This window comes from Lepidochelys olivacea (assembly GCF_965140295.1).
Source record: "Lepidochelys olivacea isolate rLepOli2 genome assembly, chromosome: 5".
Classification (NCBI taxonomy): domain Eukaryota; kingdom Metazoa; phylum Chordata; order Testudines; family Cheloniidae; genus Lepidochelys; species Lepidochelys olivacea.
In genome coordinates this window covers 60582501-60598116 of record NC_140415.1, presented here as the reverse complement: position 1 = coordinate 60598116, position 15616 = coordinate 60582501, and the positions used below count along the sequence as shown (strand labels likewise).

The 15616-nt window shown below is 42.9% G+C and overlaps 1 protein-coding gene across 5 annotated transcripts in view; it reads left to right on the top strand.

The window, feature by feature from the left end:
- Positions 1 to 15616, top strand: part of ARB2A (ARB2 cotranscriptional regulator A) — a 386066-nt gene that overhangs the window by 66930 nt on the left and 303520 nt on the right. For all 5 annotated transcript variants that reach the window (XM_084629685.1, XM_084629683.1, XM_084629684.1 and 2 more), the window contains one exon: positions 10504 to 10695. In XM_084629685.1, the coding sequence (XP_084485811.1) occupies positions 10504 to 10695 (192 nt within the window). The remainder of the gene's footprint in view (positions 1 to 10503; positions 10696 to 15616) is intronic.

Genomic DNA, 15616 nt, shown 5'->3' with positions numbered 1-15616 from the left:
CTGTGCCCCATCCTTTTTCAGGGACCCTTCTTACAAGGCTGTCCTCCTTCAGGAGGTCCAGTCTCTTTATCCATTTGACAGCTATAGGAGAGGTTGCCTTTCTTCTCTAAGGGAAGGGGTTCTATTCACGTTAATTCCTAATTCCAAAAACAAAAGGAAGTCTCAGACCCATTTTAGACCTGCAAAATCTGAACAAATATGTAAAGAAAAGAAAGTTTCATGCAATTACCCTGGCCTCCATCATTCTTTCTCTGGATCCCAGCAATTGGTATGTGGCCATCCACTTGAAGGATGAGTATTTTCTTGTCTCTCTCCATCAAAGCAACAAGAGATGCCTAAAATTTCTAGTCAGTGACCCCATTTTCAGTTTACAGCCCTACCCTTTGCCCTGTCTGCTTCTGAAAAAATATTTACAAAATGCATGGTGGCTGCATTCCTAAGGAAAGCAGGGTTGTAAGTATTTCCTTACTTGGATGGATGGCTGGTATGAGGTTGATCCAAGCTCCTAGTAGAAGTCAGCCTCTTCAGAATATGATCCCTCTGCAGTGTTTTGGGTCTGTTCATAAGTGAGGACAAGCTAATATTTTCTCCAAAGAATATAAGTTACAGAAATGGTTCTGAATTCTACTGTAGCTGTGGTGCTCCTACCTTAAGCCAGATTCCAGACAATATTAAGCATTTCCATAGATCTCAAAGCCCATTGATTACAACAGTGAAAAATTGCCTCAGGCTGTTGGGGCACATGGGCTCCTGCATGTTGGTGGTTCAGCATGCCAGAATTTGTCTCAGGAAATTGTAGGGCTGGTTAAGGTCAGTGTAATCTTTGGCTCTTCAACAATTGGACATGCTGCAGGAGTGATAACCCCTTGGACTGATGGATGGACTCAGCCAATGTATGTGTGGGAGTTCCCTTTGCCCCTGCCTTACTCATACTGACTCTCATTGAAGCAATGCCTCATGCTTCTTCTGTTGGCTGGGGAGATCACCAAGAAACTAACAAACTCAAGGTCTGTGGGCCCAAGAAGAGTTCAATCTCCACATAAATGTGTGGGAGTTGTGGGCTGTTCATTTGATCTGTTAAGTATTTCTCCCTCGTATATAGGGACAGAATCTTCATCTTCATGGACAAGACTGGAGTGATGTTCTGTGCGAATAGGCAGGGAGCAGCCAGATCAGGTCATCTCTGTCAATAGACAATACATCTTTGGGAGTTTTGCATCACAAGTGCAATAGGTCTCAAAATCTCCCATCTTCCTGGGGCTCAGAACAGCTTGGGGGATCAACTGAGCAGATCATTCAGTTGAGATCATGGTGGTCTCTCACAATGGATTTTGTCAGATTCATGCTTCAGACCTGGGGGATCCATCACATAGACCTGTTTGCCACTCCTCTCAACAGAAATGCCAATTTTGTTCCAGCGCAAGACCTCTGGATGCTTTCCTGCTCTCTTGGAAAGACAAACTGTTGTATGCCTTCCCTCCCACTCCACTCCTTCCCAGGTGTTGCTCAAGTTCAAGCAAGCTCATGCTTGCATAATCCTCATAACACTGGTATGGCTCAACCCTGGGTTTAGCAGGCCAATACTCAAACCACTGAGCTATCCGCCCCCCCAATTAGTCTGCTGAGTCTAACTTCCAGGGCTCCTTTGACACTTCCTTCAGAACTTGACTTGATCTCCTAAGACCATGGTTGCCTGCTACATCCCAACTTGGCTGCTTCCCATCTGACAGCCTGGATGCTCCTTGGTTAATGCCTCAGGAGGTAGTGTTCAGGAAATGTGCTAAACATCTTCCTGAATAGCAGAAATATCTAGGAGATGGCTGCTTACAATGGAAACATTTCTGTTCATAGTCAAAGCAGAAGAGTGTTTTGCCAGTCATGCCTCTATCCAGCATGTTCTGGCTTGTTAAAATTGTTCTACCTGAAACAACAAGGACTACTGATTAGTTCAGTCAGAGTTCACATGGAAGCTATTTGTTTTTCACCTTTTAATTGCAGGCTGCTCTGTATTTTCTAGTTCTCTGTCACTCAGGCTATGTCTACACTATGAAATTAGGTCGAATTTATAGAAGTAGATTTTTTAGAAATCTGTTTTATATAGTCGATTGTGTGTCCCCACTTAAGACCATTAAGTTGGTAGAGTGCGTCCACAGTACCAAGGCTAGCATCGACTTCCTGAGTGTTGCACATTGGGTACCTATCCCACAGTTCCTGCAGTCTCCACCGCCCATTGGAATTCTGGGTTGATATCCCAATGCCTAATGGGGCAAAAAGCATTGTCGCAGGTGGTTCTGGGTACAGGTCGTCAGACCTCCCCCCCCGCCCCCCGTGAAAGCAACGACAGACAATCGTTTTGCACCTTTTTTCCTGGGTTACTCATGCAGACGCCATACCACAGCAAGCAAGGAGCCCACTCAGCTCACCATCACCGTACGTCTCCTGGGTGCTGGCAGACGCGGGACTGCATTGCTACACAGCAGCAGCTCATTGCCTTGTGGCAGCAGATGGTGCATTACGACTGGTAGCTGTCCTTGTTGTCTCCTGGGTGCTCTTGGCTGGCCTTGGTGAGGTCTGTCGGGGCGCCTGGGCAGACAGGGTGCTCCTGGTAGATCTTGGTGAGGTCTGTCTGTAAAGGACGCCTGGGCATAAATGGGAGTGACTCAGGTCATGCTCTTCTTTAAGTTTTGTCTAATGGAGTTTCAGTCCTGCCTGAAATATTGGCAGAGGGATAGCTCAGTGGTTTGAGCATTGGCCTGCTAAACCCAGGGTTATGAGTTCAATCCTTGAGGGGGGCCATTCTGCCTCAGGCTGCTCTCCCAGCCAACAGCACCGCGAGGACCCAGGAGATGATGACAGCTAGCAGTCATACTGCACCGTCTGCTGCCAGCTTATCCCTTGCTCCCCCCTCCTTGAAAGCAACGTCTGACAATCGTTTTGTGCCTTTTTCCGTGCGGGCACCATATTGCTGTCAGCATCGTCATCCACCCGCCACTTCTGCTGTCACTCTGCTCTCCTGCAGATGCCATACCATGGCAAGCATGGAGCCTGCTCAGATAACTGCAGCAGTTATGACTGTTCTAAACACCACGCGCATTATCCAGCAGCACATGCAGAACCAGAACCTGCAAAAGCAGGCGAGGAGGCGACGGCAGCACGGTGAGGAGAGTGATGAGGACATGGACACAGACTCCTCTCAAAGTACGGGCCCTGGCAGTGTGGACATCATGGTGGTAATGGGGCAGGTTCATGCTGTGGAACGCCGATTCTGCGCAGACTGTTGGGACCTCATAGTGTTGCAGGTCTGGGACGATTCCCAATGGCTGCGGAACTTTCGCATGCGTAAGGGCACTTTCATGGAACTTTGTGACTTGCTGTCCCCTGCCCTGAAGCACCAGAATACCAAGATGAGAGCAGCCCTCACAGTTCACAAGCGAGTGGTGATAGCACTCTGGAAGCTTGCAATGCCAGACAGCTACGGGTCAGTCGGGAATCAATTTGGAGTGGGCAAATCTACTGTGGGGGCTGCTGTGATGCAAGTAGCCAACGCAATCACTGAGCTGCTGCTACCAAGGGTAGTGACTCTGGGAAATGTGCAGGTCATAGTGGATGGCTTTGCTGCGATGGGATTCCTAACTGTGGTGGGTCGATAGATGGAAGGCATATCCCTATCTTGGGACAGGAGCACCAAGGCGGCGAGTACATAAACCGAAAGGGGTACTTTTCAGTGGATCACGGGATGTTTCTCCAACATCAACGTGGGATGGCCGGGAAAGGTACATGACGCTTGCATCTTCAGGAACTCTGGTCTGTTTGAACAGCTGCAGCAAGGGACTTTCTTCCCAGACCAGAAAATAACCGTTGGGGATGTTGAAATGCCTATAGTTATCCTTGGGGACCCAGCCTACTCCTTAATGTCATGACCCATGAAGCCGTACACAGGTAGCCTGGACAGTAGTCAGGAGCTGTTCAACTACTGGCTGAGCAAGTGCAGAATGGTGGTAGAATGTGCATTTGGACGTTTAAAAGCATGCTGGCACAGTTTACTGACTTGGTTAGACCTCAGCGAAACCAATATTCCCATTGTTATTACTGCTTGCTGTGCGCTCCACAATATCTGTGAGAGTAAGGGGGAGATGTTTATGGTGGGGTGGGAGGTTGAGGCAAATCGCCTGGCCCCTGATTATGTGCAGCCAGACACCAGGGCGGTTAGAAGAGTACAAGAGAGCATGGTGTGCATCAGAGAAGCTTTGAAAACCAGTTTCATGATTGGCCAGGATACGGTGTGAAAGTTCTGTTTCTCCTTGATGAAAACCCCTGCCCCTTTGTTCATTCTACTTCCCTATAAGCTAACCCACCCTCTACTCCCTCCTTCGATCACTGCTTGCAGAGGCAATAAAATCATTGTTGCTTCAAATTCATGCATTCTTTAATAATTTGTCATACAAATAGGGGGATAACTGCCAAGGTAGCCCGTGAGGTGTGGGGGAGGAGGGAAGGACAAGGCCACACTGCATTTTAAAGTTTATTGAATGCTAGCTTTCTGTTGCTTGGGCAGTCCTCTGGGGTGGACTGTTGGGTGCCTGGAGGCCCCCCACCGCATTCTTGGGCTTCGGGGTGAGGAGGCTATGAAACTTGGGGAGGAGGGCAGTTGGTTACACAAGGGCTGTAGCGGGGGTCTGTGCTCATGCTGCCTTTCCTGCACCTCAGCCATATGCCGGAGCATATCAGTTTGATCCTCCAGTTGACTCCTGCCTTCTGTCAGCAAGCTGATGCCAGCTATCATCTTCAACCCGTCACTTATTATCTTCATCCCGCCACCTATCCTCGTGTTCATATTGTGCTTTCCTGGATTCTAACATTGTCTGCCTGCATGCATTCTGCTGGGCTTTTTCAGTGTGGGAGGACTGCATGAGCTCAGAGAACGTTTCATCACGAGTGCTTTTTATTTTGCCTTCTAATCTTCGCTAGCCTCTGGGACAGAGATGATAGGGGGAGCGTAGAAACATTTGCAGCAGCGGGAGGAAAAAAAGGGGAGAGTAGTAGTTAAAAAGACACATTTTGGAGAACAATGGGTAGACTCTTTCAGGGTGAACCTTGCTGTTAACATTACATAGCACATGTGCATTCGGTACAAGGTCGCATTTTGCCTCTTATATTGAGGGTCTGCTGGTTTGGTGTGAGAGATCACACACGTAGGGCTGGCGGGCAGCAGAATTCGGCTTGCAGGCAGCCATGGTAAGCCACAGTTTTTTGGCTTCTTTAACCTTCATAACGTGTGGGAATGGTTTCAAACAGCAGCGCCCTCATTTCCTATACCAAACAGCCGTTGGGTTGGCCATTTAAAATGGGTTGGCAATTTAAAAGGAGGGGCTGAGGTTTTCGGGTTAATGTGCAGCACAAACCCAATTAACCCCCCACAATTCTCTGTGATGATCACTTCACCTCTCCCCCCACCGCATGGCTAACAGCAGGGAAGATTTCTGTTCAGCCACAGGCAAACAGCCCAGCAGGAACGACCACCTCTGAATGTCCCCTTAATAAAATTACCCTATTGCAACCAGGTGACCATGAATGATATCGCTCTCCTGAGGATAACACAGAGAGATAAAGAACGGATGTTGCTTGAATGCCAGCAAACACTGGGACCATATGCTGCCATGCTTTGTTATGCAATGACTCCAGACTACGTGCTACTGGCCTGGCATTCTAAAGTGTCCTACTATGGAGGATGGAATAAGGCTGCCCTCCCTAGAAACCTTTTGCAAAGGCTTTGGGAGTACATCCAGGAGAGCTTTATGGAGATGTCCCTGGAGGATTTCCGCTCCATCCCCAGACACGTTAACAGACTTTTCCAGTAGCTGTACTGGCTGCAAATTAATCATTAAACACGCTTGCTTTTAAACCATGTATTATATTTACAAACGTACATTCACCAGAGGTGCCTTCTCCACCTGGTGTGTCCGGGAACCTGCCTTGGTTAGGCTCGGGGGGTACTGGCTCCAGGTCCAGGGTGAGAAACAGCTCCTGGCTCTCGGGGAAAACAGTTTCTCCTCCTCATCATCATCTTCCTCATCCCCAAAATGCACGTCCCTGTTGCGTGATAATCCATTGATGGAGTCAAAGCACAGGGGTGGGGTAGTGGTAGCTGCACCCCCTAGAATGGCACGCAGCTCATCATAGAAGCGGCATGTCTGGGGCTCTGACCCCGAGCGGCCGTTTGCCTCTGGTTTTTTGGTAGGCTTGCCTGAGCTCCTTAAGTTTCACGCGGCACTGTTGCAGGTCCCTGTTATAGCCTCTGTCCTTCATGCCCTTGGAGATTTTTTCAAATGTTTGGGCATTTCATCTTTTGGAACGGAGTTCTGATAGCATGGATTCGTCTCCCCATACAGCGATCAGATCCAGTACCTCCCATTCAGTCCAAGCCGGAGCTCTTTTGCAATTCTGGGACTCCATCATGGTCACCTCTGCTGATGAGATCTGCACTCACCTGCAGCTTGCCACGCTGGCCAAACAGGAAATGAGATTCAAAAGTTCGCAGGCCTTTTCCTGTCTACCTGGCCAGTGCATCTGAGTTGAGAGCGCTGTCCAGAGTGGTCACAAGGGAGCACTCTGGGATAGCTCCCAGAGGCCAATACCGTCAAATTGCGACCACACTACCTCAAATTCAACGTGGCAAGGTCGATTTCAGTGCTAATCTCCTCGTCGCGGGAGGAGTTCAGAAATCGATTTTAAGAGCCCTTTAAGTAGAAGTAAGTGGCTTTGTCATGTGGATGCGTGCAGGGTTAAATTGATCTAACGCTGCTAAATTCGACCCAAACTTATAGTGTAGACCAGGGCTCAGATTCCTAAAGGTTACATCTTAATGTCATACATCCTGTTCCTCTCTGGGACTTAAATGTGGTGCTAACAAAGTTGAAGGGTCTACCCTTTGAGCAGGCAGCTACCTGCTCCTCACTGCATCTATCTATGAAAGCTGCTTTTTTGGTAGCTTATTACCTTGTCTGCAAGAAGGGGGGTGGAGTTATGAGCATTGGTAGCTTTCACATTTTCCTGGTTAGAATGAAAAACAACAACCTAGTGGTTCAATATTGTGAGGACTGAAAAATAAAATGGACTAGGCAGCTTTATATAGAACCATGTGTTCAGACTCCTTGATCACATTGCAGATGTTTTTAGAAGTTAGCAAACCTGTACCCCCTCACTGATGTTCAAGTGTGTCTCTTTCACATCCAGTAACAGTTGTTTCCACTCACTAGTCAAACACGTAAGTGATTCCACCCATTCCTCTTTCTCTGTGGGCTTCTAGATCTATGATTTTCGGAATGTTTCTTAATAAGCAATTTTAGTGGCCTCATCGTTTCCTTTTAGGGTTTGTTTTATTATTCAGGAAAAATACCAGGTTCTCACAATGCTGGGGCTATCCAAAGACTTGAAATTGAACTTGTGTGTCATGCAAGGCAGTATGATGTATAGCTGCCAGGTTTAGATATAGGTAGGATTTTATGCATATTTTGATACGGCACTGTCTCTGTTTATTCAATAGTTTAATCTCTTTAACCCCATTTATTGATGAAATGTGTGCAAAGTGTTGTTCTGTTGCTGGTGAAAAAGTGTATATTTATTATTATATAAGTCTTAAACAATTTTAAACAAGCAGTTTAATACAGGTATTAAACATGCTGGCAGCCCCCCTATCAGTTCCCCTATGTCCCACCATCCCCCAGCACCTGCCACATGCCAGTGGACCCCGCAGATCAGCGCCTTCACCCTGCTCCCTTGCCCATGCATGGCAATCGGCTGTCTTGCGGCATTCAGGATGCTCGGGGGAGGAGCAAGGACACGGCGCTGGGGGGAAGCCTCTCCTCTCTCCTGTCTCCTGCCCACGGCAATCAGCTAGTTTGCGGCATTCAGGAGGCAAGGGAGGGAGTGGGGAAGCTGTGTGCCGCATCCTCGCTCCTCCCCCCAGCCGGGGGGAGCAGGAGGAAGGCACTGATCTGCAGGGTCCGCTGGGTGGGGTGGGTCGCCTAGGGGAGCTGATGGGGGGCTGCCAGCATGTTTAATACCTGTATTAAATTGCTTGTTTAAAAGTGTTTAAAATGTATATAATGCTTTTTGTCTGGCAAAAAAAATTTCCCTGGAACCTAACCCCCCCATTTACATTAATTCTTATAGGGAAATTGGATTCGCTTAACATCGTTTTGCTTAAAGTCACATTTTTCAGGAATATAACTACAGCTTTAACTGAGGAGTTACTGAACTGACTCTAATTTTTAAACTAAACTTTTTTAGTTTTGCTGAGTTTATTTAATTTGTTTAAAGGAAAGAGCAGAGTTAAGATCATAGTTGAAAGTTCATGAGCACATCTAAAACTGCGAATTGTTAATAGATACAAATTGCTTTGTTGTCTCACTCTGACTAGAACTAAATGGTATTGGAGGCTGATTTGTCAATAAAGTGAGGTTGTGCACAAAAATGACCTTTATGTGCATTCCTTAGTGAAAGCATTTAATGAATTATTGCTGTTTGAAGGCACATTGGTTTGAAGAAAAGTTTCCAAATGTAATTAAGTTGACAAAGGGAATAAGGTTCCCCCCCCCCCGCTTCTGTTCAGCATTAACCTATTTAAAAAGTGTGTACTAGTTAATATTATGCCTTCTAGTGCATGTGATTAGTGCAGTGTATTAAAGTGTACAGTAAATTATCCTTTTTTTCAGTTTACATTTTCATCTTAATTGTGGCTATTTCTATTTTCTTAAATGTTCAAATTGTTTGCAAAACTCAAGTTCACCTTACTAGATATCATTTGAGAGCTAAAGTTTTGCTTCTCCCACTCCCAACATGGCTGCAGTCTTTGTTTATATTGTTATTGTTGTTAATACTGTCAGTTTTTGTGATGGTAGTGCCTAGATGCTCCAGCAAAGATTAGAACCTCATTGTGCTATGTACTGTACATACATATTTCAAGCTCTTTTGAGTAGGGATTGTCTCCTATTGTTTAACTAGACTAGTCAAAGAAGGGAAGTATATTCCCTATTTTAAAGTGGGGGGACTGCGGCTCCATTTTTCCCAAAATTGTATGCTGTTTGGAGGCAGAATGTATGAAACACAACAGGAGTAAGGTTTTGTATCAAAGTAGGAGCTAAAAGAAAAGGAGTACTTATGGCACCTTAGAGACTAACCAATTTATTTGAGCTGTAATTGGTTGTGACTCTGAGCTTTACTCAGTTGAGTGGTCCTTACGTACACAGGCCATCTTATTAACTTCAGTAAGACTGCTTGTATGAGTAAAGACTACTTTTACTAAGAAACGTTTTTGTAATATCATGCCCTTTGAATTTTGAAAGGATGAAAGAAGGCACATGCACAGAAGACAAACTGACGATACAAAACTTCTAGCTGTATCTTAATTGTTCAGAAGCTTTCGTATTTTTGTTCTAGAGAAGCAGAGGTCCCTGTTTCTTCAACAGTCATTGATTTGCTGTATCCTGCCCCCAAACATATGGTTCTGACTTGCACAGTCACACAGGGAAGCAAGGTGATGCAAGGCACCCCCCTTACAAGCCTGCATCAGTTACACATGTTGAGGGAGAGTAGCTCACTCAATTCACTCCTCTCCTGCTGCTTATTATTGTGGGCAGAAGGGAACAAGCAATAGGTGGGACCTGTGGCTCTGCCCCCTCAACATTCAGGTCAGCATAGTTGTGCTGGTGCTTCAGTAGTTTGCACCAGGTACATAACTGGTGCAGTTTGCTTCCCCAGCCTCCAGAGAAAGGGGGACATTGGATGTCAGATTGTGGCTCCTTGAATCACAATCTACTTCTCAGGCTGTTCCTGAGGCAGCACAACAATGCCCTCACTCAAAGCCACTCTTTAGTCCAAAATTGGATTCCTGTATTTTTTGTGTTTTATGTGTAGATACCTGTTCTCTTACGGTTTATAATGGACTAAATATATGCTGCTGTTTCATATTTGGATTATTGGCTATTTATGTTGTGGGGACTGAAATGGAATGCTAGGACTTTTTCACTTTTATATATTTTCTATATGATCTATTATTGCTGCTTCTGGCAAATAAGATGTGACAAATTACTTTTTTTTTCTTTTTTCTCCCAGGTAGACCTTTTGTGGGCTTTATTTTCTGTCAGTAAATTTATGTGAACTTCTAAATTCTGTGTGTTTTACTCTTTGTACCTTTCATACTTTAAAGCTTAATCATACTTCCTACTTCTATCTGAAGCAGTATAAGTGTTCTTAGTTGTAATGTACTTTTTTGTTTTTCAAATTAGATCGCAAGGTCTTTAGGGCAGGTTTTGTCTTTATCCTTTGTACAGCATCAAACACATTGTGGCTTTTAGGTGCCAACATAATGCAAATAAATAGTAGTAATGTCGTGTATAAATTCCAATGCTACTTTATAATTGCAGCTGTTAGGTTTTCTTAATATGTTTGTTAATGCACCAGAATGTATTTTTATTGTAAAATTTATTTTTTTTTAAATTTCAGGTAGATGCTACTGAGAGTGAGCCAAAGAGTTTTATCTTTATGAGTGAGGATGCATTGACAAATCCAGATAAACTGATGGTTTTAATTCATGGTAGTGGTGTTGTCAGGGCAGGTCAATGGGCTAGAAGACTTATTATAAATGAAGATCTGGACAGTGGCACACAGATTCCGTATATTAAGAGAGCTATTGAGGTAAGTGTGTGTATGAACAACTGTCAATAATCTGACATTTTTGTTAAGTTATATTAAATGTGTTCCCATAAATTCATTTTATTCAGTATTGGAATGTTTTGTTGCCTTATTTTCAAAACTTTTGTCTAATTCTTTCACTACAAGACAGAAACTTGTGTGTTAGTTTTGCGTAAGACTTTTGTGGTGGCAATGTAGTTTAATATGGCAGCTAGAGTGACAAAACCCTTAAAGGAAGAAAAAGAAATATAAAAGAAAGCAACCCAGAAATTAGTTAGGATTTCTTTTACATTTCATCAGATTTATGTGTTCATTCAAATGTCTATTGTAAACCTCGTGATAATGTGATCATTTTAAATAAACCACAGCAAGCTTTCTTAAGCTTCTACTAAGTGTGTTTTTTTGAGGGGAAGGTGCCCCTCTCTCTTCAATCAAACAAGTCTTATTCTGACAACAGCTCTGACTAGTGATTTGTTCTGCTTCACACATTCATACCTGAAAATATAAAACATTTACATTTTGTGGGGAGTATGTTAATTGACTTTCCCTACCCCAGGCACACAAAATGGTATGGATACATGTAGTAACGCATGGGAAAACAGTATGCAATTTGTGCAATATTTGGAACATTTCTAAGTTAAAATTCTCACTTGCACTTTGTTAGCTGAATTAAAACTTTCTGCAATAAACATCTGAAAATCATGTATAAGGGTCCCAACTTTTTTCTGTTATTTCTACATTAAGTTAAATGTAGTATTATTGCTCATCAGCAAATTAATGTCTATCTTGTTCATCCCCGTTTGGTTATTACTGCTTTGCTAATTACATCTGTAATTTTTGCAGTGGGCCAAACTTTTTATTTATTTATTTATTGAGTGAATTTTCTTTCTTTTTTTTTTATTTTTTGGTAATGTAAAGGGATGTAGTGGCAAAAATGTTGGATGTAATTAAACCAAGAGCAGTTAGATAGGCTTGTGGAAAACATTTGTAGTATATCAGTTGCAATTAATTTTGTTCTGTGTTGCCCAGTTTACTGCTGAAGTGTTGCACTTCGTGAAATAAAAATAAAAAGGAGGATTCTGACAATGTGGTATTGGTACATCCCTTCTTTCAGCACAAACTAAAAGTTTATTTCAGTCAAGGAGCTAACTTTTTAATAGGTTTTGATCTAAGAGTTGAGAATTCTGTTGAAAATGTAACATTTTTTCTTTATCTGTTTTTCAAGAAAAACACAAAACAGTGCAATGAGCAAAATATTTTAATTAATGAAATAATATTTATAGCCAATGTAAGGACAGAGGAATTTAAAGATACACACCTATTGCTTTATGCTTTTAGTTTGTCATCTTTCTTTCTTTATTTAGTTTTAAATGTATAGTCCTCTTACCTGTGATAGTAATAGCTACTAACATAAAAAGAATATAGCATGTACACATTTGCTTTTACTGAAAAAGTTGGTAACATATATTTAGATAAAATACCTTTTAAATAAAACTGCTTGATATAAAATATTCGAATAGATTGCATTATCTTTTGATATATTAGCATACTTTAATCTTTTTAATGAGGACGGGGCACATCCAGTTAGGCCAGAACTTTTACACCAGTCCAGCTCCTCTCAAATCCAGCTCCTCTGAAGGTATTTGGAATCATTCAGGTTGTGCCCCAGGAAAAATAATACACAGATAGTCATATGATCATATCAGGTCTGCTGAATGCTCGGATTCTCTAATCAACTTTCCCAGTACAGCCAACCATGCATTTTTAGGCACAAGACCTCCATTTTGAAATCTGTGGAACAAAATATATGATAAAAAAGAACAATGTTTGGGAATTTCCTTAGTCTGATATGATGATCCAGTTCAGGTGGATTGTATATTATGAAAAACATTGCTCCTGTCAACACAATACAAAGATATTCCACCTCAGCCCTAAGAAAGCATGTTGAAATTAGGTACCATAAAGCCTATAAAATTCACCTAAAACCAGTTAGTATGGTGCATCCAGTCAAGGCTTGTTTCTGTTAAAAACTATATAAATTAGAGAACACACCATTTGCTGAACTGGGTCTTCAGTAATTTGAGGGCCAAGATGGTGTCTGATTTAAGTACTTCCAACTCCCAGAAAATGATAGTAACTGCTTTTCAGATTAAAAGGCCCAAATGAAACTTTTGATAGTGATTGCTTCAGATGCTACGTTTCCACTCGAGGCTGTTGTTTTGGCCTTGGTATTCTGTTAACTCTTCCAACAAAGGAGAGGTCTCATCTTTAATGAAACATGCAGAAAATGTTTCCTTTATAGGGGAAATTTACAGTGCTTTAGAAGGAGATATGTATTCTCTGAAGCTTAGTATCTTTCACATCAACATACTAAATGAATCTACTGAGGATAATAGTATCCAAGGCTTGAAAATTCCACTCATTTATGGGGAGTAGGAAACTAGTGTGGATGACTTCCAACAGCTTCTGCAGAACCTAGGTTTTCCTTTTAAAATAATAAAAATTTCCAGGCCTTGTGCTTGTGAAAATGATATTTTAAATGTTAGCGGAGCATAAACTCATGCTGGCCTCTCTACCTCAACCTCAATCTCTGCTGCTCCTTACAGATGTCCCAATTCCAGTTTAAGTGAAAACCGAACAGAGACGTCAGTTTTTGGTTTTGCTATTCAGCACCCTGTGGACAACATGCTAGGATCAGATAAGTTTCACTGTATTTGAGAAAGCTCTGAGGAACAGTAGAGGAGAGGAGGACTCAAACACAGAGGCTGGGGGAGGCGCTGAGTAAATAGAAATGCTGACTTCACAGCCAGAAAGCTGAGGGAACACAACAGGAGGCTCTGGCACAAGATGGAGGAAACAGGTAAAGACGTGCCTTCTCCATTCCAGCAGACTGGGGTAAAGGGGGTGAAGGGAAGGCCATATCAAGCCCATAATGGCTGGGGACTGACACAGAAGATGGAAACCTCAACCAGAGCCTTGGGAGAACACTCTGATAGGAATCCCAGCAGACAGGGAGGTGGTTTTCTTCTCATCTGAGTGTTGCCTCTATTTTTTTCAGTCTTTGGTTAATAGGTTTAATCCTTTGGATATGAGGTGTCAGGGAAAATTTCCAAGCCCCATCTATATGAGAGAGGAAGATTAATTAGAACCGAGAAGAGTGGTATCGGAAAAAAAACATTTTGGAGGGAGATATGGAAGAGGAAAACAGAAAATACAGGTGATGAGCTAGAGAACTAACTGTGGGGAAACAGAGGAAAAAGTGTGTAGATGGTGGGAGAAGGAGAAAAAAAATAGAGGTTTTAAAGACAGCATAGGAAAAATACACCCAAGATCGACGTTAGGAAAGCAAAAGTGAGTTGGCCTTGTGGAGTACACTGAGGATAGAAAAAAGTTTAAGCAAAAGCAAGAGGGACTTAGTTAAGATTACAGTAAATCCATTAAGTGGAAAGTTGATTGACAATGTGTTACCATTACAGTACAGAATAAACAGTCCACAGCTGTGTTGTTCATTCAAATTGAGGGGCATAATCTTGGGAGGCATAGGCAACACCAATATCTTTCACCTAAGTAATTAGGCTTATTCCTTGGGCTAGTAGGTGATGGGTAATTATTTTTTTAGCCCAGATGGCATCCTAACACCATTGTAGTGTCATGGGTACAGCTATATTTCAGGACTCTACAGCATTTCTTACTTTCTCACTGTAGCTAGGTCAGAGATCCAGGAGATAAGCTTTATGAGTTTTCATAGCAGTTAAGATAATTCATATGGTAGTGACTTAAGGACACACGTACAAATACATATCAGAGAGAAGGTAGCACAGTGTTGGCAGTAAAGGTTATTGATTAAGTTGCATGGCAGGCAGTCTGAACATTGAGTCTCAGTCTATGCGCAATATGCCTCAGGTGGCATGTGACCAGGATTAATCACAGAATTTGGTTCGCTGGTTGGATCTTCAGCTTCCCCGGCTCGGGCTGGGTGCTGACTGGGAGTATGACTTGAACGCTGATCAATGCGCCCCTGAACACTGAGTTAGGGGATATATCAGCCATGCAGATGGTGATACTGTCAAATGATGCTACAAAGATATCTGAAAAAGTATGGGAGGAAGCTGAAATTGATTGTTGCTTCGTGGAGACGTGGTCCTTCTATGCTGGTCAGATAAGCACTTTAAGGTGCCTAAGGTCTACAGAGTGGGTGGCAAGGAGAAATTAAAGTTGGTTTAATAGAATAGGAAGTTTGCTCCATGGGGAAAGAGAGCTCAGCCTGCCAAAGTCTGGACATTGAACAAAAACTTGGAGTACTCATCATACCACTGACTCATTTGCTCTGGGGATAAAAGAGCACACCAGTTCACTGCAACACTTACTATATGAGTACAAAGAAGCTGTTGGCTACCTGCTGTATCTTTGGAAACTTTCAGGATACCTGTTTTCTATAATCTCCATAGTTCTAAGGATGCTAAAGAAAGCGAATAATACATTTCATCAGTTTGGACTTTATTTTAGTTACTTTAGAAATGTCCAAGAATTATTTGGTGGTTTCTAGTAGAGCACTATTTTAAATTTATTTAGAATGTTTATCAAGAAACTTAGAGAATGGGTCATCCCTAGCAGGAATAACAGCACAAGCACAGTAGTTTCTTCCTTCACCAAATGAGGGCAGGCTAACTCCACTTTGGAATCTGCAATATAGGTCCTGCTTATTCATGGATATGAGGAATAGAAAGGAAATTGCTTACATAAAATTTTGGCTTTCCTCACTAAGACTAATTTTGGACTTCCAACCCAGTATAGAAAAGGTAGGGTTGTACTCCCCCGTCAACTCCGCTTACTCCTCCTGCTGAGGTGGAGTACAGGCGTCGATTTGGGGATTGATTTATCGTGTCTAAATGAGACACGATAAATTGATCCCCGATAGATCGAT